At 37.1% G+C, this 20,806-nt stretch overlaps 2 protein-coding genes across 6 annotated transcripts; one reads left to right on the forward strand and one right to left on the reverse strand.

Annotated features, from left to right (window-relative positions):
• The first annotated feature begins 85 nt into the window (after positions 1–85).
• Positions 86–4,763, forward strand: LOC117997299 (O-glucosyltransferase rumi homolog). Its single transcript, XM_034985546.2, has 6 exons — positions 86–238; positions 630–814; positions 1,592–1,780; positions 2,635–2,765; positions 3,113–3,260; positions 3,526–4,763. The coding sequence occupies exons 1-6, from the start codon at positions 97–99 to the stop codon at positions 3,943–3,945; spliced, it is 1,215 nt and encodes a 404-aa protein (XP_034841437.2). The 5' UTR covers positions 86–96; the 3' UTR covers positions 3,946–4,763.
• Positions 3,989–19,496, reverse strand: Serinc (serine incorporator TMS1). 5 transcript variants are annotated; one of them, XM_034985539.2, is made up of 12 exons: positions 19,308–19,496; positions 17,910–18,074; positions 16,897–16,985; positions 16,448–16,543; positions 15,708–15,886; positions 14,962–15,077; positions 13,888–14,106; positions 10,761–10,784; positions 8,714–8,849; positions 8,376–8,402; positions 5,650–5,800; positions 3,989–4,710 (listed from the first exon to the last, which is right to left on the reverse strand). In XM_034985539.2, the coding sequence occupies exons 1-12, from the start codon at positions 19,341–19,343 to the stop codon at positions 4,578–4,580; spliced, it is 1,371 nt and encodes a 456-aa protein (XP_034841430.1). In that variant the 5' UTR covers positions 19,344–19,496; the 3' UTR covers positions 3,989–4,577. The 5 variants fall into 5 exon arrangements, with proteins under 5 accessions (XP_034841430.1, XP_034841432.1, XP_034841433.1 ...); XM_034985541.2 differs by lacking the exon at positions 10,761–10,784; XM_034985542.2 differs by lacking the exon at positions 8,376–8,402.
• Positions 19,497–20,806: the final 1,310 nt, after the last annotated feature.

Genomic DNA, 20,806 nt, shown 5'->3' on the forward strand with positions numbered 1-20,806 from the left:
TCACTTGTCACTTATCAATTGTCATTATTTTTTCGAATTTGATTCATTTTTGTTTTGTTTACAACATTACACGTAGATGACGTAGACCGATCCATCATGTATTTAAGTATTTGTAATGCTAAAAATTTACTTTGCCTAATAAGTGCGTTGGTACTAGCTCAAACTGATAAAAGAGATTCTACGTGTTCAAGTTTAAAAGGGGAAATATGTGCCGAAAATCACAATAAATACAGCAAAGGTATACTCCAGGTTATGCTCACTTTAAACTTCAATTTTGTGTTACTATACACTGTTAAGCTGTGATAGCCTAGTGGTTACGTCCGCCTTCTAATCGGAAGTCGGGTGTTTGATCCCGGGCACGCGCCTCTTACTTTTCGGAGTTAGGTATATGCGTTTTAATTAATTAAATATCACTTTCTTTAACGGTGAAGGAAAACATCGTGAAGAAATCTGCATGCCTAAGAGTTCTCCGTAATGTTCTCAAAGGTGTATGAAGTCTAATAATCCGCACGTGGCCAGTGTGGTAGACTATCGCCAAAACCCTTCTCACTCTGAGGGGAGACCCGTGCTTTGTAGTGATGAGTTGATCATGATGATGATACATTTTGATTAATTTCTACATGTTTTAGAAGTCAACGATTGGCATTCGAGAATAAATAGTGAAATTCGAAATGCATTAGATAAGTATAAATCCTGTGTGGCAAAGAACTGTAGTTGTCATAAAGATGTTATTGCCAAGGATTTGCTACCATTTAGTAGTGGCATAACGAAGGAAATGTTTGCACAGGCTGAAACTAAAGGCACAAAGTATCAGGTAATTTGTAATTTTAAAAAATGACAAATAAAATAAGTAAGTATAGCAAGATGATACCTGCGACTTTATACATGTAGATTTAGGTTTATATGGGTACCTTCAAGTTAAGAGTGAATAGGCATCTTCTATGCAAGTGTGCTCCATCTTAGGCTGCATCACCACCAGGTCTGGTTGTAGCCAAGCGCTGGTCTATAATATTTAAAAATGGTGTCTACTGTCTACAGGGGCTCCAAACCTTGAAAAGTTGATTAGACAAATCCCAAATGTATTCAATATTATTGTCGCTGAATATGCAAAATCTGTTAAGTAATTGATGTCATATTGTTCAGTTTTAACAGGCTCATGTGCATGCAGAAACCCTTTCTTGAGTGTGTGTTGGTTCAAGAGAAAACCCTTTTAGCTATGTGATGTCATTTTGATCTAGTATAGCAAAAATTTTCCATAAAATTAAGGTTATTTCCACATAGTGGACTTTCATGCACACAGCGACGAATAACAACACGGTTCAGAGTTGAAGGTCCACATAAAAATTAAAGAAAGATTTATATTATGACATTCTTTTGCCATATTATAGTACACTACAATAATTGAGATTAATGGCCATTTAGTTTTAGTGTTGATCACTGAGTTAGCGAATCATCCTGCAGGGGCTGATATTATAGTGATACTGCCCCATGCTTCCAATGAGTTTAGTCCAGCTCTGCATTGTTGTAGCATAATATTCAAACACCGGGAAAGCATACTATATTTATTCATAACCTTTCCCATTATTTCCAGATTATAGAGGGCCATTTGTACCGTCAAAAAGACTGCCACTTTCCTGCAAGGTGTGCAGGCATTGAACATTACCTCAAATCCCTGTTACCCAAGCTCCCTAATATGGAACTAGCTATTAATACAAGAGACTGGCCACAAATTAATAAAGAATGGGGCCACAAGGCAGCACCAGTGTTCTCATTCAGTAAGGTTAACAATTTTTTTCCATAAAATTTTGATTATCATATCTTTTTTAGATAACAAATATCTTTACAGTATGTATTTCAGAATAATATTATTAATTTGTATAAGTTTAATTTTTACAGCAAACCTCTTTTATAATTATGGTTAGTAGGTATCTCTGGATTGGGTAGTCTGATACAATCTGTCTTATTTTTAACCGACTTCAAAAAAAGGAGGAGGTTCTCAATTCGTCAGAATCTTTTTTTTTTTTTTTTTTAATGTATGTTCCCCGATTACTCGAAAACGCCTAAACCGATTTTGAAAATTCTTTTTTTGTTTGAAAGGGTATACTTCAAAGTTGGTCCCATTTCAATTTGGTGAAGATCTGATGAACATCTTCGAAGATAGATACTGGAACTCCTCAACGGATAAGAGTAAATTGCTCGCGATCAGTGTAATAGCTTAGTAAACAATAGATTTTTAACCAGTCATAGCATAATTCCATGGGGCCACTAAAAATTGTGAAATAAAAAAATTTTACAAAAAAAATAAAAACCGACTTCGTTACACAAACACAAAAAATTGAAAAATAATTTAATTTATTACCGAATATATTATGTATACAAGAGTTAATATAGTTCCATAATAATATTTTTTGGGGTCGGCGCCAATGAGGTGCCATTGTGGAGTCCCATAAAAATATGAAGTCTAGACGATTCGCGCAGCTAAAGCTAATTGGCACCGGCACCAAAAAGTATTATTATGGAACTATATTAACTCTTGTATACATAATATATTCGGTAATAAATTAAATTATTTTTCAATTTTTAGTGTTTGTGTAACGAAGTTGGTTTTTATTTTTTTTGTAAAAATTTTTTTAGACCAAGGATTACTATGACATTATGTATCCTGCATGGAGTTTTTGGGAAGGCGGACCAGCAATAGCACTCTACCCTACGGGCATTGGTCGTTGGGATCAACACAGATTAACAATTTCGGCGGCTGCTGAAAAGTAAGAGAATAGTTATTCACAAATCTCTATATTATCTAAATTAAATTATTTTCCAAAGGGAACATTGTGAAAAGCAGCACTTCTACGAGGGCTGAATATTGAACATATTTTAATACATTAGAGTGTTCCAAAGACTAGCAATTGTTTTTTGAAACTATGTTATTTGGATAAGACAAAATCAGACACTTGAAACTGAAGCTGCTCTTAAGTATTATTTGGCCATTCATTATGCTTAATTTTCGAGATCTAATCAATCTAATTAGCACTAAAATGTATGTATTTTACTTAGTTGTGCACCAACTGTTAGATTACAAACTACACATTTCGAAATATTTTGCATTGTTTAGATGGCCCTGGAATAAGAAAGAAGGAAAAGGGTTTTTCAGAGGGTCAAGGACAAGTGAAGAGAGGGATGCTTTAGTTCTATTGTCAAGATCAAATCCAGAACTTATGGATGCACAGTATACAAAGAACCAAGCTTGGAAATCAGATGCAGTGAGTATAATTTATTATTATTTTTCAATTGCAATACAGCAAGTGAGGAAAAACCTAAAAATGCATAAACAAGATAGTATTAGCAATAAGCAATCGAAAAATGTTAATTTTAGTAAAATCATGTAATTCATTTTAAAAATTTCACTTTTTAATCTGTTCTACAAATATCCAAAATACATGATACCGAAAGCTGCCATGTTAATTCTGACTATGACGTCGCATGGATTGAAATTCCAGGCCAAGTACAGCTGTTGCATATTTTCAGGATACTCTCTATGCAGATCCAGCAAAGGAAGTATCATTTGAAGATCATTGTAAATACAAATATTTATTCAACTATAGAGGAGTTGCAGCAAGTTTTCGTTTAAAGCATTTATTTCTATGTAAATCATTAGTTTTTCATGTTGGTGAAGACTGGTTAGAATTCTTTTACCCATCTCTAAAACCTTGGGTACATTATGTACCGCTCAGCCCGAAAGCAAGTCAAGAAGAAATTATGAAATACATTAAATATTTTAAAGAACATGATTCATTAGCTAAAGAAATAGCTGACAGAGGATTTCAGCATATTTGGGATCATCTTACTGATAAAGATGTTAAATGTTATTGGAGAAAATTGCTGAAAAATTATGCTAAACTTGTTAAATATGATATCATAAGAGATAGTGATCTTAAAAAAATCTGAAATAAAACTTACATTTGGGAATGATTGGAATAATAAAAAACGATTTCGCTACAAACAAATAACTTTACTTAGCACATTTATAAAGAAAATATGTTTACATTAAGACAAAGATTAAAACTTGTTGGTCTCACATAGATGCAGTATTAAAGCTTTTAATTTAATTCGGGTGGGTCGCGCAAATAAAGCTGGCATCAATACAGCAAAGAAAAAGCACTTTTAAAACATTTCATACAAATTAGAGAAGAACAATCCTCTATTAGCAAATTACACAGGTTAACAATTTCGCAGGCTCTCTTTGGCCAGCCAGAACCCATTAGAGAAAAATACAATATTCTGATGAAGATTACGAATATAAATAAACAGAAATACTAGTTATTAATATTATGTAGGTGCCAGCTTCTAGAACGCGATTTAATAGTGCACTGAAGAACCAAACAACAACATTACACATAATATACATTATAGCTAAAGGATACACTTGTGACGAGATTATAATTTCAAAGATTTTTAATAATCAAATGTAAATGTAAGATTTTTTAGAAATGAGATCCATAGACACGATTACAATGAAAGCTACATATAGACTACATGGTGAATCTCAAGTTTTGAAGATGAACAAAATATTGATTTTCTTAACTGAAGTCACGTTCAGGAAGGACTGCGGGCGCGATCAGGGTCCATACGTAGAGGCCCACGCAGAGCCACGACGATGTAATCTTGATCCACATGGACGCCGTATTCTCCTTCGATAGCTGGGAACTCGGGCTGAATGACAAAAATGTGATTTAATATCTAAGAATAAATAGTTTTTGAACATTGATGTTTGTATCTAATTTACACCTTCAACAATAGTGTCAGTAATGTTAGCGGCCTCAAGTCATGATATTAAGGAAAATATCACAGAGATGCAGCAAACCATCACTACAGCCCTACTGATTAAAAAAAATAAATTGTCCAGGTGCGAGTCATACTCGCCACGAAATAACACTTTTTAATTATTATCATGGCAGCTATTATGAAATTATTATTTATTGGTTGTTATAGCGGCAATAGAAATACACATTCTATGAAAATTTCAACTCTCTACCCATTAAGCGCAGGCCACACCGCCAGCTAGCGGGCGGGCGGGCTAGGCGGGCGAATATCGTTTCACCTCTTTAATACATACTTCGGTTAACACCGCGAGCTACCGACTAACCTAACGAGCTAAGCTAACGAAATATCCGACGATTCCAGCGAAGCTACTCGTTCACCTCGTTGGCGCGCCCGTGCTTCGCTAGCTTAGCTCGCCCGCCCGCTAGCTGGCGGTGTGGCCTGGGCTTGACGTGCACCCCATAAACCCCATAGTTTAGCTCGCCAATATTTCGCGTAGTTTGTATAGTTTCCTTCGTTCGCTTCGCCCACCCGCCTAGCCCGCCCGCCCGCTAGCTGGCGGTGTGGCCTGCGCTTTACGGATCACGAGATACAGCCCGCTGACAGACAGACGGACGGACAGCGGAGGTTTAGTAATAGGGTTCCGTTGGCACCCTTCGGATAGGGAACCCTAAAAACAACTTTAAAATATGTTCTATAAGAATCCACTTTGTTCTTTTTGTTCATATTCCTAAATTTTAAATTAATTTTGACGGAAGTCAGGAGCCGGTTAAAAATAAATTATAATGCTGCTATGAAAGATAACCTAACAATTTGGAAATATATACATACTTGTACCAATTGGTGAGTGTCATCATGATATACAGCGTGGCGAGCGCGAACACGATGTGGAAGAAGGTCCAAGAGTACGCGACGTCGTCTTCCTCGTTGTCGAACACCTTGGTCTCCTCGCGGCCGGCCTCGCCTCCAGCTCCGTCGCCTTCTATGGAACCATAACCTGCGCTCAGTGAGCGGTACCGACTTGCAACTGTTACTTTCCATGTCAAGCGCTCTGCAGGCTAAGAGCGGCCATACACGGATAGCTCTTGCAGAACGATCGTTCAACATAATGGAACATTCGAGCCGTCTACTGCAGAGAAGTTGACAATTTCATTTCAAGTGTCTCGTGTATGATAATGAAAGGAAGATTATCTCGTTATGCAGTCGAAGCTGATGTATACACAGACTCCTTAGTCCTTGAAGCCGTTTTTAGGAACTGTATGCGGTGCCGGTAGCTATACCCTATAGCTTTGGGTTACACAGTTCTATAGGCGCTATATAGAATGCTGCAAGATGTACTTTAGTAATTCACGCTAAAGAGCCACTGTCAGCAACATAACGTATTTATTTAATCACTAGCTGATGCCCGCGACTTCGTCCGCGTGGATTTACGTTTTTCAAAATCCCGCGGGAACTCTTTGATATTGCGGGATAAAAAGTAGTCTATGTGTTAATCCAGGGTATAATCTATCTTCATTCCAAATTTCAGCCAAATCCGTTCAGTAGTTTTTGCGTGAAGGAGTAACAAACATACACACACACACATACAAACTTTCGCCTTTATAATATTAGTCGGGACTATTCTGCCGTTAGTGTCATTAGCCCAAGAATGAAAAGTTTTTAAATTGGGCTACGCCAAAAGACTCGTTCTATTATCCTTGCATTCAGCTACAACTACTCGACTTTTTCCCTACGGACTTCGCTCGCCCCCTGGGGCTTCATTCAACTCTGCCTCGGAGGCAACGCTTCATTCAGGACTTCCTTCACGAGCTTCTGGCTTCATGCTTTGAAAACACTAGGGGTAACGGGCAAGAAGACTGCTTGGGGTCAGAATGCTCAATTTCGTTCTGGACCACATTCGACCTAGTTTTTTGCATTAAACTTTGTGATGATTTATCCCAGCGACAAAACTATTGCCACTGTCGGCACCACTACGTTACCGTCAAGTCTTACGGTAACGCAACCCACAGTGATAGAGTACCGCTAACGGCACAACACACTTTCTAATTTTTATTGTAGTGCTTTACCTACTTAAAACTTGTTTTCAACTGAACATGAACTTTTTTCATTCATGAACAACTTGAAGCAGTCAGTCGTCCATGTAACAGGTAGATCACTCTTACGGCTTTCGTGCACAGGTCCGATGCGAATACGAGAAATTAGTATCAAGTGTCTGCGGTAGTTAGCGTATTTTTTCGGGTTCGGATCAAACACTACTAATTAATTAATTTTCTTGTACTTATTCGGATTAGATTAGTGCACAAGAGCAAAAGTCTTTATTCTATTTAGCTATTCACAAAGCTCACAACCTGAGCTCATAACTCTATCATTTACCCAAAAAATGCGAGTCAGACTCGCGCGTCGAGGGTTCCGTACTCGGGTATTTTTTCGACATTTTGCACGATAAATCAAAACTATTATGCATAAAATAAATAAGAATCTGTTTTAGAATGTACAGTTAAATCCCTTTCATATGATACCCCATTTGATATAGTCATCTTACTTTGAAAATTGAAAATACTATTTGTCATGAACACATTTAATTTTTTTTGTGATGTAACCACAAATTCGCGGTTTTCATATTTTTTCCTATACTTGTGCTATAAGACCTCCCTACCTACCAAACATGATTCTAAGTCAACGGGAAGTATTCTATAGGTTTTCATGACAGACAGATAGACAGACAAAGAAGTGATCCTATAAGGAGTCCTTTTTTCTTTTTGAGGTACGGAACCCTAAAAATTAAATGATTTTAGCATCAGTGCATTAAATGTTATGAAAGTTACCAGTTGAAAGTTTGAATTAAAAGCAATTGTTGTTGCTAGTAAGCATTATTCTGTTAAAAAGTCGAAGCACACTGCAATTGAGACAACAACTCTAAACGACTGCCATTGCAACACATATCAACTATACATAAATTTATTGACTATACTATGGATGAATGGATATTATAATAATGCATGATTTATTAACACAAAAAAGGCAGGGCATGAATTTGATGACGTGCACAGGCAGGGCTTGTCTATGCAATTGCGACCAGATGGGGCATGGGGGTGGCACATTCTAGTATTTATAAATTACTATCATACCACTACGTGAAGTTATTAATTAGTCATACTACAATTCTCTGAACCGTGCTCCATCTGTGCAGGAGTTCTATGTATAAATCTACCCTTAGCTATTAAAGTAAATATTCACAGTGGTTATTGAAACTGATTACCACTAATTGTCTTGTTGAACTTTTAACATTACACATCGTTAACAACGAAAGTTCGTTTCATTTCTACTAATTTGTAATTTTAATATACACCACTCCATACTGATTTCGGGTATTGATGTAGTCCTGATTCGGATGTTGTAGATAAGCTCCAAAAGGTAATATAAGAAACGATAACTCCTGTGACTATTAACTTTAAGGTCTAAGCAACTAAAGAAAAAGGGAGACAGACATTTCACTACGCATCCCTTTTATCCCTCAACGATATTTTTTATGAATTTGTAGTTCTTGATTACTTTACCTTCATTAGCAATGAGCCCTCCTTGACCTGCGCCGCGTCGCACCGCACGTTATTACCGGAGAGTTTATTATGAGTTAGTATTACAAATAAAGATATTATAAATTGAATATTAATTTTAAACACGTCATCATAATTTTTTGGTCTACCCCCTTTCTATGTCATTGTAATAACAAGAAAAATCTTAAATGATTGGAGACAAATGATAGTAAAAGAATCATAAGTAATTTTACTAATGACACAGTTAAATTAAACAGCCGATAGGAGTCCCTCTTCACTAAAACCTGACCAGTATTTGTCAACAGCTAATATTTTGAAACAAAATATGGATGGGCATTTACCTCCAGAGCCCTCCTTAGCAAGAATATGGTCGGACATTGTAATCTTGGACGAAGAGGACGCCGTGCGAATGCTAGAGTATAACACGCTGAGCACCCATATAACAAGCCCGATGATCGATTGCTTGTCGAATGACGACTGTAAAATAAAACAACTTAATTTATATCCATATTATACTATATATAGCTCAATTTTTAATATTATAAATGCAGAAGTGAGCCTCTCAGTCAGTCTTGTTAACTTTTTACGGTCCGTTCGTTTAACCGATTTTTATGAAAGGTGCCGGCTTTTTGTCTTGGACAAAGAGTTCCCACAAGATTCTTAAAAAACCTAACTGAATCCACGTGAATTAAATTGTGGGGATCATTTATTTGGAAACAATTTGTAAAAATAAAGGCTGTCATTTTATTTTAGCAAGTTCATAGTGCTAATTCAGCTGTACCCATTCTCTAAAATTAAAAAAACGGGATCAAAAATAGTCACAATATTCTGCGCGAATAATCACTCAAATAACACTGCGTGACCTAAACGATTGCGTTTGCGAAACAACATTCATCGGTGACTTACGCAGTTCTTTTTTGAACGGTGTAAACTACTACTACTTAAGTCACAGATACGCGTTGCGCGGGTTTAAGTTAGACGAGCAATACAATAATATAATTATTTTAATACTTGTGACTTGAACAAGTCTAAGACCATGCATTATAGAACGTCTTTATAACTCACGGCGGACAAGAATGGACTACTTAAGTCTTATTTTTAGAACTCTCAATTTAGTTTAGAAACTGTGTACCTACAGCCGAATTAGCAAAATTTTTTTCACCTATAATATTATGTAAAACAGAATATATACCGACATAATTATATAAACCTTATAAAGGTACTTGTTCCACTGCCGCCGAGGAAGCGACTAGCTATCGATTATTTTTTTCGCTCAAGAAACGTAGGTACAATCGATGTATGTTCCGGGTCAGTAACAGAAGTATAATTGTATTAATAGTTAATACTGCTGACTGTGCACACTATCGGCCAGAAATAAGTATAGCAAAAAAAAACCTGCTCAGAAACGCTCTCTTGGTGGTCAAAACTCAAAACATACGCACAGTATGCGCAGGGGTTGAATGTGTCCGTCCGCCTATCCGAGCGATTAGCCGCCGCACACGCACACTGCGTCTTCATAGCCCAGCGACGAAACTACATCCCAACTAAACTTCTCGTTGCTCGCCAACTCGTTTATAGTTTTTAGCTCAACTCGTTTCTCGCTAATCGACGGTGGTGGAGCAAGTGCCTTACTCACGAAATAAATTAAAAGCCCCACTTGACAATTAATTAAATAGACCAATAGGAAAGGAGTAATGTAAACATTCACCAAAATGAAAACAGACACAATGACGAAAAGGAAATGAGTTACAAAAATATGTGTACCTAGAACAATAAGATTTTATAACTAAATACGAGCTAGAGCAAGGAGTAACGATAGCAGTTCATGACAAACAAGACATGGTATGAAATGCTTCAATTTTTAATTTAATAGCCCCGAAATTCTTTAAACCTTCTTTGAGGAATAATAAACTAAAAATCTCCTTGGATTCATTTGTTGATTAGCTAGAAAGTGACTATAAAAATAAGTGCCGTATGAAAAAATTGTGTCGATTTCTATTGGGTTCTGTAGCCGTTTTCTATATATAAATACTGGAAACTAGGCTAGGTTGGTCATCATTTTTGCCACCTATCGCCGTCACACTGACTGCTTTTAGGGCTTAGACTACTATGTCGGAAAAGTGCGGATTGGCAGATTTCACACACCTTTGAAAACCTTATCCTCGGAACACTTTTTCTTCACCATTAAAGCAAGTGATAATTTTAATTGCTTTAAAACGCACATTTACTTCGAAAAGTTTAAGGTGCGTGCCCGGGATCGAACTCCAGACCTTGAATAGGAGGCCGAAGTCTTAATCACTTCCAGTTTGAAGGTTAGGTTACAGAACCCAAAATAAATCCTAAAATGAAATGTCACAAAATGGTAATTTCACGATACCATATACATACCCAATATAGATCTTCTTTAGATTCCTGGCATTGCAATGTTAAATACAATTTGAATACAATGTAAAATACATTCTAATAAAATATTAATAATCAAGAGGGGACAAATATAATAATCATAAATTATAATAATATAATTGTAATAAGATTTTACTATAGATATATTTTAATCCTACTATTTACACAGTACCTACGAGAGATTTAGTGCGCCATACAAAATGGCAGTTCTTTTTTGTGCTGATTGAAAGCCCCGCCCCGTAGTGAGTAGTGTATTGGGAATTAAAATTGACACTGTATCAAATGGTCCTCGTGTTGACAGATATAAATAACATTTAATTTAAAAATCACCTGCCTAGTAAAATCTAATAATTCTTATTCTGCTGAACTATTTACTCAACTATGAATATACTATACATACTATACTTTTTGAAAATAGATGCGCATTTAGTTTTTAAAACATAAAATATCTTGTGGACCTACCTAATAACACGTTAATATAAGTTAGTGCGTATTGTATTTAAAGACCCTCTTCTTCTTCTTCTTCTTTCTTCTTTGGGGCTATACAGGTCCTTACTATCCCTGAATCACTGCGACCGTCTCCGATCTATTGTGTTTGCCTCCACTTCACATTTCCTTGTCAAATCCAGTGGCCGCCAGATACAGCAGCACCTTCTTGACTGGAATTGAAGTAACATCCTCCGGATAAATGATGTGTCTCCCTAGGTGGACGCTACGTTTGTGCATCAGAGCAGGGCAGAAGCAGATAATGTGCATCGGAGTCTCGGGAGACTCGTGGCACAGCCTGCAGATGTCCGAGCCCTGGAGCTTAAGGTTATACATGTGCCTTTTCAGGCCACAGTGACCCGTTAAAGCTCGCACCAGGATGCACATGTTACTTCTGTTAAGCGACAGCACCTCAGATGCTACCTTCTTGCTGAAGGATTTAACCAGCGCTTTCGAGTGGTTTAACCCTGGCAAGTTTCTCCAGCGGTTGAGTGTGTCATAGTAGCAATAGGTTAGGAGGGTGAGTTGAACCAGGCTTTTAGGTATACCGCAGACAGGCTCTGGGCCTATCTGACGTGCCTTTGCGCCTGATTTTGCCAGAATGTCCGCATTTTCGTTGCCTACTATTCCGGCGTGCCCTGGCACCCATCTTAGAACCACCCTGTTGTGTTGGGCCAGGGTGTTTAAGTTTACTCTGCAGTTTTCAACCAGTCTCGAGTTAACAACCTCTGAAGACAGAGCTGAAAGAGCTGCTTGGCTATCCGAATGAATGTAAATCGTTTTATTGACGTGGTTGTGTTGCAGGATGGTTTCCACACATATTATTATGGCGTATACCTCCGCCTGGAAAATAGATGTATAGGCCCCCAGGTTACGGTACAGTTTGATCCTGGGTTTCTCTCCATAGATTCCACATCCTACGTCTTTGCCTGACTTTGAGCCATCGGTGAACCATTTTAAACAGCCCGATGGCCATGTGATTTTGTTGTTTGTCCAATCCTCCCTATCTGGGATTTCCACAGAAAAGGATCTCTGGAAGTTGTATTTTGGGATCATCGTGTCTGACGGCATTCCCAAAAATGGAATCTCGAGTACTGAGTTCTGCAAGTCCCTCAGTGTTTTAGATAGCCAATTCACCTTTCCTTGGCTAATCAGCCTATACATGCCCATTCTCGCCTCCTTCATCAAATACAGGAAGAGAGGAGGTAAGTTGAGAAGAGCTTCTAAGGCTGCCCCCGGAGAGGTGCTCATAGCTCCAGTGATAAGTAGGCAAGCAGTTCTTTGGATACTGCCAAGTTTATACTGGGTTGTAACCTGCGTCAATTTGCTACACCAAACCACGGAGGCGTACGATATCATCGGCCTCACAATGGCTGTATAGAGCCAGAAGGTCACTTTTGGTTTAAGTCCCCATCTTGCTCCCGCAAATCGACTACATATGCCTAAAGCCGATTTAGCCTTTTTGAGCACTCCATCGACATGCGAATTCCAGGTCAATTTCTGGTCTAAAGTGATGCCCAGATATTTGACCTCGCATGAGAATGGTATGCTCCTATTGTTCAGCTTCGGCGACTCGAGTTTATCAAGGTTACGCCTTCTAGTGAATGGTACTATCACTGTCTTCTCCGCGTTGACAGCTAGTTGGTTTTCTCTGCACCATTTTTCAATGGTGTTAAGTGCTCCCTGCATGAGATACGAGATCGTGCTCTGGCAGCTCCCACGTACCATTACCACCAGGTCATCAGCATATCCCTGCGTGTCGATACGGAGTTCAGCCATCTCATACAGTAGTTTGTCTACAGCAAGAGTCCACAGCAGGGGCGATAAGACGCCTCCTTGCGGGCATCCTCTTGTTGTGAGCACTTCAATCGAGATGTTATTTAGCTCAAATTTGGCTATGCGATTCGAGAGCATTGCCTCCACCCATCTGGTGGTGGTCGTATCGGTTAGTTTATCGGCCAGCCCATCCACCAGTGTGCGGGTTGGAGTGTTGTCAAATGCCCCCTCGATGTCTAGAAACGCCGCGAGGGCGATTTCTTTGTCCTCCAGAGCCTTTTCAACCTTGTCGACAAGGTTCAGCAGGGCCGTTTCCGTAGATCGTCCCCTGCAGTAGGCATGCTGGGTGTAGTGTATAGGCTTCTCAATGAGAAGCGTATCCCTTATGTACCTGTCAAGCACCTTTCCATCGTTTTCAGTAGGAACGAGGAGAGGCTAATGGGTCTGAAGGACTTTTACCCAACCCATATTTTGGTAACCCATAGTCCTTCTTCCCTGCTTTAGGTATAAAAATGACCTTCACTGTGGTCCAAGCCTCTGGTATGTAACCCCAGGCATAGCTCGCCCTAAAAAAGACCCTCGCTAGCGCATTAAATTGTCCAGGAATTTCTATTATTGTTGTATTGGAAATTGCTGACGTGTCATTTCGTTGTACACTGGCTCCACACGTTGGCCCCAGCACTGTTCGCCCAACGCGTGGATCGGGAAATTAACATTGGCCCCAACGTTAGCAAAGCTAATTTTCCGATCCACACGTTAGGCGAACAGTGTTGGGGCCAACTGGTGGAGCCGGCGTTATAATTAAGCAATTTTCGAGCAAGTGGGAGAAAAATGTCAATGAAGTAGACACCTGTTTGTCGCCGGTGAAGCTGGCGTTACACTCGCCGACGGAGTTGGAGAGCGCGGACCAGGTGAGGTACATGACGTAGAGCGACACGACGGCCGACTGCAGCAGGCCGGAGCGCGGTTGGTGCTCCTGCACCGACGGCAGGATGGAGATCGCGCTCGCGCCCACCACGAGGATCAGATTGAACGAGATGAAGAACTTGGACAGGTCGCATCCGTCGGGCTGAGAACACATCGGTAAATTCAATACAATCCTAATATCTTAATTTTATCCTAAAACATTATTGATGGAAGTTAGAATGTTTGGATGTTTGTTACTGCTTCACGCTACAATGATTAAACTTATTTATCAATAAAATTAGATATGCCAATTTGTAGCATTCTAAATTAAAAACACTTTTTTCACTGAGCAAAATTGGCTTTTGCTCAATTGAATTTAAGTAACAAAGGTGTGTATTTGAGTAGTGTTATGAAAACGATATTTTCGAACTAATTACATTTTTAATAAAATCAAAAAATAATCAAAAATAGAAAGGTCAAAGTCAAATGATTTATTCAAAATAGGTAATAAATTACTATTAAAATGTTTTTTAATAATACATTTTTATAAAATATTGCTTATGAAATGAAATGTTTGAGTAGTTTTTGCACATTCCGTGAGGAAATCGCAAAGCTTTAAATTCAAAATACTTTTTCCACTGAATGTGCAAAATTGGCTTTTGCTCACTTTTTAAAGAACAAAGGCGCGCTTCTTGAGCCTTTGAGGAAAAAATAACTATTTCTAAATTGAAATTTTAAGGTGACAACCATAACAGGCAGTCTTCTTTTTATTATTATTAGCCTTTATTTATTTCCTTATCTTTAAATACAATAGGTTTTCTTACAACTATCTAGTTATTTACTTATTCTACATTTTTTCTTACATTTACTTTACGTTAGTTTTGTTAGTACTTATATTATTTGTTTTGTATTTATGTGTGAGGTTTACATGTTATATTATGTACCTTCAGTTAATAAAAAATAAAATTATAAGAAAAATTGTTAGTTTTATATTAGGCTCTAGTAAAAGTCTTCTTACCTTAGTATAATAGACGTAAAGCAATACAATGCCAGTGATTGTAAGCGCATAGCACGACAACATAGCCAATAACAGCGCCGAGTACCAGCCTTTTGATTGTGTCTCTTCATAGTTTGCTGCAATCACAAACCAACACGTTTTTAATGAACTTATTCGCAATCAATCAATGGTATAGCCTCAATAGCTCAACAGTTCAAGGCATTGCACTATTGTTGTACCCACTCCTAGCACAAGCTTAACGCTTAGTTGGAGGGGAAAGGGGAATATTAGTCATCATAATGAAGTTGACTAATAAAATAAATAAAAATCAATGCGATTGATAATAATTGTTAGTCTAATAGTCATTGGAGGCTAATAGAAATAAGTTTTTCCTTCTGAGATAAACCAACACGATACTCGGCGGTTCCTCTTTTCAAATATGCATTTACAATATTATGTCATGCATAAGTAATTTCAGTTTGTGCGCCTTGCTCGAGCGAGCTGCGAGTCATATCCACGTATATCCAATATCATATAAATTAAATACTTTTTTTTAAATATTTTATTATCAGGCTTTTACATTTATGTAATACTTGTGGCATAATATTAGTGCAAAATTAATAGACAACAAGCTTGATTAAGCAAGGTTTCCAGTCAGTTTTTTTTCAGTTTTATGGAATAGAACTGAATGAAAACTCTTCTTTATTTAAGACTGATCTATATTAAAAGTTTAAAAAGAAAGTGAAGATAAATCATGTGATACTTACAGACCCATCTTTCTGCCCATGAATGAGCGAAGTCAATGATCAATATGAGTTGTATGAGAATGAAGCAGAAGCCGCCAATCATGCCAAACACCATCCAAGTAGAAGCAAATGACCCCTCTGGTATAAAGAAAGCTCCAATGATGCCACCAATCACAACAAGGTACTTGATCCCCCAGAACCTTAAAAACCATGGAATATTACAATAGTTATGACACACATTTGCAACATCCAGTTGGATCTGCTTTAACTATGCCTTTTTTTGCAATTTGTCTACTAGCATTTCACTGCAATCAGACCTGCTGGTATGTAATGATGCAGCTTAAGATAGAGTGCGCTTTCCTGGAAAAATGCCTATTCACTCTTGACCTATAGATGACCTATTTTAAAAGTGCAGGAGAAAACTGATGTCGGAAGGGCGTTCCATATCCTTGTTGCCAAAAATATCACTATTATTGACACATCACTTGATGTAAGTAGAGTGAAAAACATTGACTCTATGTATATGTATATGTATATATAGAATCTAAATTTATTAGAACTGTCATTTTTCACTGTAATGAGACCGGACCTTATAGGCACACGGTTTAACTTCAGTATTGCATCTTTACGGTCACAAAGATATTAGACGTCTACATTTTATCTTTAACAAAGCCGACATGTCACATCGAAAGGAATATTCAAGATATTCTGCACGTTTTTTTTTACAGAAAATATGTCCAATTAGAACAAAATATATTTACCCATTTTGTATGCCGGCTCTGGGATCCTTAGAAGATTTGACACCAATCATAATCAATGCCATGAGACAGAAAAAGAGACACGTTGCAAAACAAATTCTGAAAAAATACAGAGCTTATTACTGTCATGTAACATTGTCACATATTTACCTGCAATTTCGGGGACCTGTTAATTGGATCCTCATTCATGTAGGTGACAATGACCAACAAATATTACAAACAAAACAAAATTCTGTCATGACCACGACTCATGCAACTGGGTCGAAATATTGGCAGATAAAAATCACTAAAATTAATTGTGGTATGTATCCATTATCTACAATATAATATATCGTTCAACCACGAAATAAGCTTAAACTCAACAAATATTAAATTGAAACAGTGAAGTTTAAATGTAAGGATTTAGATTCATTTTTTGTAGTTGTAGATGTCTAGATAAATAGTAATCTTACCTGTAAACCGCTAAATAGCCAACTGCTTGGTCACAATCAACTTTGAAACTGCCTGGCATTAATCCTGTTGAATTTGTACAAAATGGTACCTGGAAATAATGTTGCAGTCTCAATAATTTCTGTATTATTTATAACAACAAAACTTGTGTACAGCAGGTTTTATAGATTTACTACCTCTGCTGAGGTCTCCAATCCAAAATCACTGTAGACTAACAACTCACTCATCCTAAGGCCTAAGCTGAGGTCCAAGCATCACACGAGGATCCTTTAGCTAACTCACTTTCGGGCCAGTGAAGCCTATGTAGTGTACTCAATCCGAAAACTCTGCATATAAGGTAGAAGAATTTCAGAGTGGAGGGAATGTTTGGAATATTCAATGGGTCGATACACATTGGCAGCAAAACAAAGCGAATTTCTAAATTTTATATACCATATTTACACCATTTAGAGTAAGAGCATTTTTGCTTCAACTGAGGAAAAAAATTCAGGCGAATTTATGTTTCGCGCAAGTAATTTAAGCTAGTGATGGAACTTTCTACTTGTCATCATTGTTATGACGGCCGTCTTTGAGGTCCACCGTTTTACCATCATATTAAAATACTGGTGTTGCCACTGCTTTCCTAAGAAACTGTAGCTTTAGCAATTTTGCTCTGTGTCAAAAATCTGATGGTCTTTTTGACAAATAAGAACATTGAATTCATCAATAGATAAGTTTGATTTTTATTATTAACTAGCTGATGACCGCAACTTCGCCCGCGTGGATTTAAAAATCCTTGTCTATGTCACTCTCCAGGTATTTAACTATACCCATGCAAAAAATCACGTCAATCAGTTGCTCCGTTGCGACGTGATTGAAGAAGAAACGAACAAACCAATAAACCAACAAACACACTTTCGCATTTATAATATGGGTACTGATTATGGCCATTAGGGCGTTTTTATTAATAAATTTTTAAAAACCAAAGCTAATCAATTTAAAATAATAGTACTTTGGTAAAATAAAAACATTTTACTTTTTTCATTTGATCATGTAGCCCTGGCGCAAGAGTGATGCAGGCTACAACCATAACTAGGAGCATCATGAGGGTGTACATGAGGCGTGTGGAGGTTGAGTTGGCGCACGAAGGGCACGCAGAGCAGCACAGGGAGCAGGCAGCACTGCCGCAGCAGCATGCCAGCTAGAACATGTCATTACTATAATGAGGAGTTTTAAATGTAAATTAAGTACAGGTACTATATTCTAGCAATTAATATTGCACATCCCACTTATGTGCAATATATCCTACCAGGTACCGTAATTTGAACATGTATGGCCTAGCATCCAGTAGGTTGCCAATTTGAATCACATTTGAGGAGCTTGCGAACAGAATCAGACTAGTCCACTTTAAACTCGAAACATTTTTTTTATAAATTGCAGTATGTCTTGATCCTGCTATGTTGACCCCTGTTATTTTTTTCCCAAAAATAGGCTCACAGTGGGTTAAAAATACCCTCAGAAAGTGTCATTTTAAAAAAAAACTGGATTAGTCCAATACAAGATCTTAAAAATGCAATTGTAGTCTGTTTTTTGCTATCGTTTAAAATTAAATTTCATGGATTAATCTAATTCTATTGCCAGCTTCTTATTTTATGTGTCCCATAATATTTATTATCAAACTACCTTCATTACCAAAGAGTTGCAGCCTGCCAAGCCAAATTGATTGTTCTTATTACTTGCCTGCATAATTCAATTAGGCTCTAGTGGACTATAGGGTAGACACACAAATAAGCTGAGTCTTATGATAACAGCTTGAACTCAGCTTTATTTCTTTAGACATAATTATGATTGTAATTGGTATACTTAAAACAACTTACAGAAGGAACACATTGCTGCTATTATCAAAAGTAAATTAAAGTATAGTTTGAGTTGCTATTGCGAAAGATGCTGCGCCACAGATCCAATTCGCCTGATTTTGTCAGTTTGACAATTTTATCATCATTATAACATTCGCAGGTTTATATGCATGCGCGCACATTGTAACATAAATACCTACCAAGAGTTTTTTGATGAGGGAGACAAAAATTGCTTGAGAAAGAGATTTGAAGTGGTTTGCAAAATTTGCTTATCCAGATGTTGCTTGTGTTTTTGGTCTTGGATTTTTTTTAAATTAATGCTTTACATTAGATATGTACGTGTTTCTGATAAAGTAAAGGTCATGTTGGATCTTTGTGGATTTCATATTATAATATGGTAAAATTAATGGTGAAAGCAAGATTATTATAAACCATTGTATTCGATGCCAAGCCAAGAAAATAGTTTTGTTTGTCTTTCACTTCTTTTACTCTTCATAACAGATAATCTTTACAATCACAATTTAAACAAGATAGAGATTTATTTAATGTGAAGACAAAGGTTTATTGATTTGTCTTACCTGAGCTGCGGAACATAGTCCCAGTACGGCACCCATACCAACAAACTTATTGATCAACTAAACTACGTTTTAATGAGTGTTTATTATTACAGTACCTGAACCCTTTAAAAGAAAAATCGTATACAAATAAATTTAACAAAATGACTAATGACCAACGACCAAGATCACCACAGTTTGTCAAATTCACGTTGACAGTTGACAGTTGACACTTGTCATGGGTAGGCAGAGCAAGTGCCAGGGTGGCTAGATTTAAATAATTGATGATCCTGCTAGCTAGAGTCGAAATGAGTAACATTGGTATAGTAGCGGGGGTTCTTAGGATGCCATTAACGTTTTTATACCTAAATCTTGTGGGTTTAGGTGTTTCTAAAGGTCACTTAACAATATTAATTAACAGTACAAAAGAAAAGATAAAAAATCGTAGCTGTTTTTCAAATCGGATTTTTGTGCTATGACAAAGTTACCCCACACAAGGTAACTTTGTGAATGAAATATAATATAATATAAGGTATTATAACTAAGTATTAGGTAAATATATCATGGTTTTCCTTTCCCATGTTTTTCCTATATATCTTTTGAAAAAAAAATATTGACTGCTAAGTAGAAATTGTCATCATACCTGCAGTATTTCATTTCGTACAGATATTGCTACCGAACTTTTTCATTCACAATGGGTGACCGGGCTAGTATACGAGTAGGTATATGAGACGGAGCATATCTATTATCTACCATGATGGTAGATAATTGCTGATGATTTTAACCAACTTTCTAAATTACTAACTGTTCTCTTAAAAAAATCGGTCAACTGCGAGTCGTCGGACTCGCACAGGAATTGTCCCGTACCATTGTAACTACCTAAAAGAAACAACACTTTTTTTTTTTAATTTTCATGGCGGCAATTTGAACATTTTTAATAGGTATGGGTTGTTATGGGCCTGTGCACGCACGGTACCCTAAAAATAAAGAAATGGAGGGACGTCAGTGTGGCTAATTCCGTTGTACACGACAAAGACTATACTAACTAGACAAAACTAAAATGGCACGTCTAGTTTAAGTTCGCGTAAAAATTATCACTACTATACCTATCATCTTACAAATCCAACATTTGACCATCAAAAAGTGTAATTTATAACCCATTTTGAATACCTATATTATTTGACTTTGATTTAATAATGATCTGTTGAAAATAGAGAAGAGGCCGCGCGCCGTGTTCCTAGGTTAGCTAGTTAGTTCCTAGGGTTAACTTTAGACACAAAGCTTCAATGGAACTCGCATATTATGTTAAACTTAGCTCTTCTGCTTACGCTGTTCGAAAGATTCGACAGCTGATAACTGACGTGGAAACTGCAAAAATGGTATATTTTGATTATTTTCTCAGTATCTATTTTATAGGTAGACTTGTACTTGTAAAAGTTTATTCCAATAAAAATCTATTTTATTTCACCTTTGCCATAGATTATCAAGGCAGAAAAGCCGCCTTAAGTACTTTCAGATTTTTC

Source organism: Maniola hyperantus, chromosome 4 (genome assembly GCF_902806685.2).
Source record: "Maniola hyperantus chromosome 4, iAphHyp1.2, whole genome shotgun sequence".
Lineage (NCBI taxonomy): Eukaryota > Metazoa > Arthropoda > Insecta > Lepidoptera > Nymphalidae > Maniola > Maniola hyperantus.

Bases quoted from the DNA above. Each gene is read 5' to 3' on its own strand.
- LOC117997299 (XM_034985546.2), top strand. From the start codon at position 97: ATGTATTTAAGTATTTGTAATGCTAAAAATTTACTTTGCCTAATAAGT. The intron at 239-629 runs GTATACTCCAGG...TACATGTTTTAG, and splicing joins TCACAATAAATACAGCAAAG to AAGTCAACGATTGGCATTCG. The intron at 3,261-3,525 runs GTGAGTATAATT...GCATATTTTCAG, and splicing joins AAGCTTGGAAATCAGATGCA to GATACTCTCTATGCAGATCC.
- Serinc (XM_034985539.2), bottom strand. From the start codon at position 19,343: ATGGGTGCCGTACTGGGACTATGTTCCGCAGCTCAG. The intron at 16,544-16,896 runs GTAAGATTACTA...GTATTTTTTCAG, and splicing joins GGCTATTTAGCGGTTTACAG to AATTTGTTTTGCAACGTGTC. The intron at 15,887-16,447 runs GTAAATATATTT...ATGGTTTTTAAG, and splicing joins AGAGCCGGCATACAAAATGG to GTTCTGGGGGATCAAGTACC.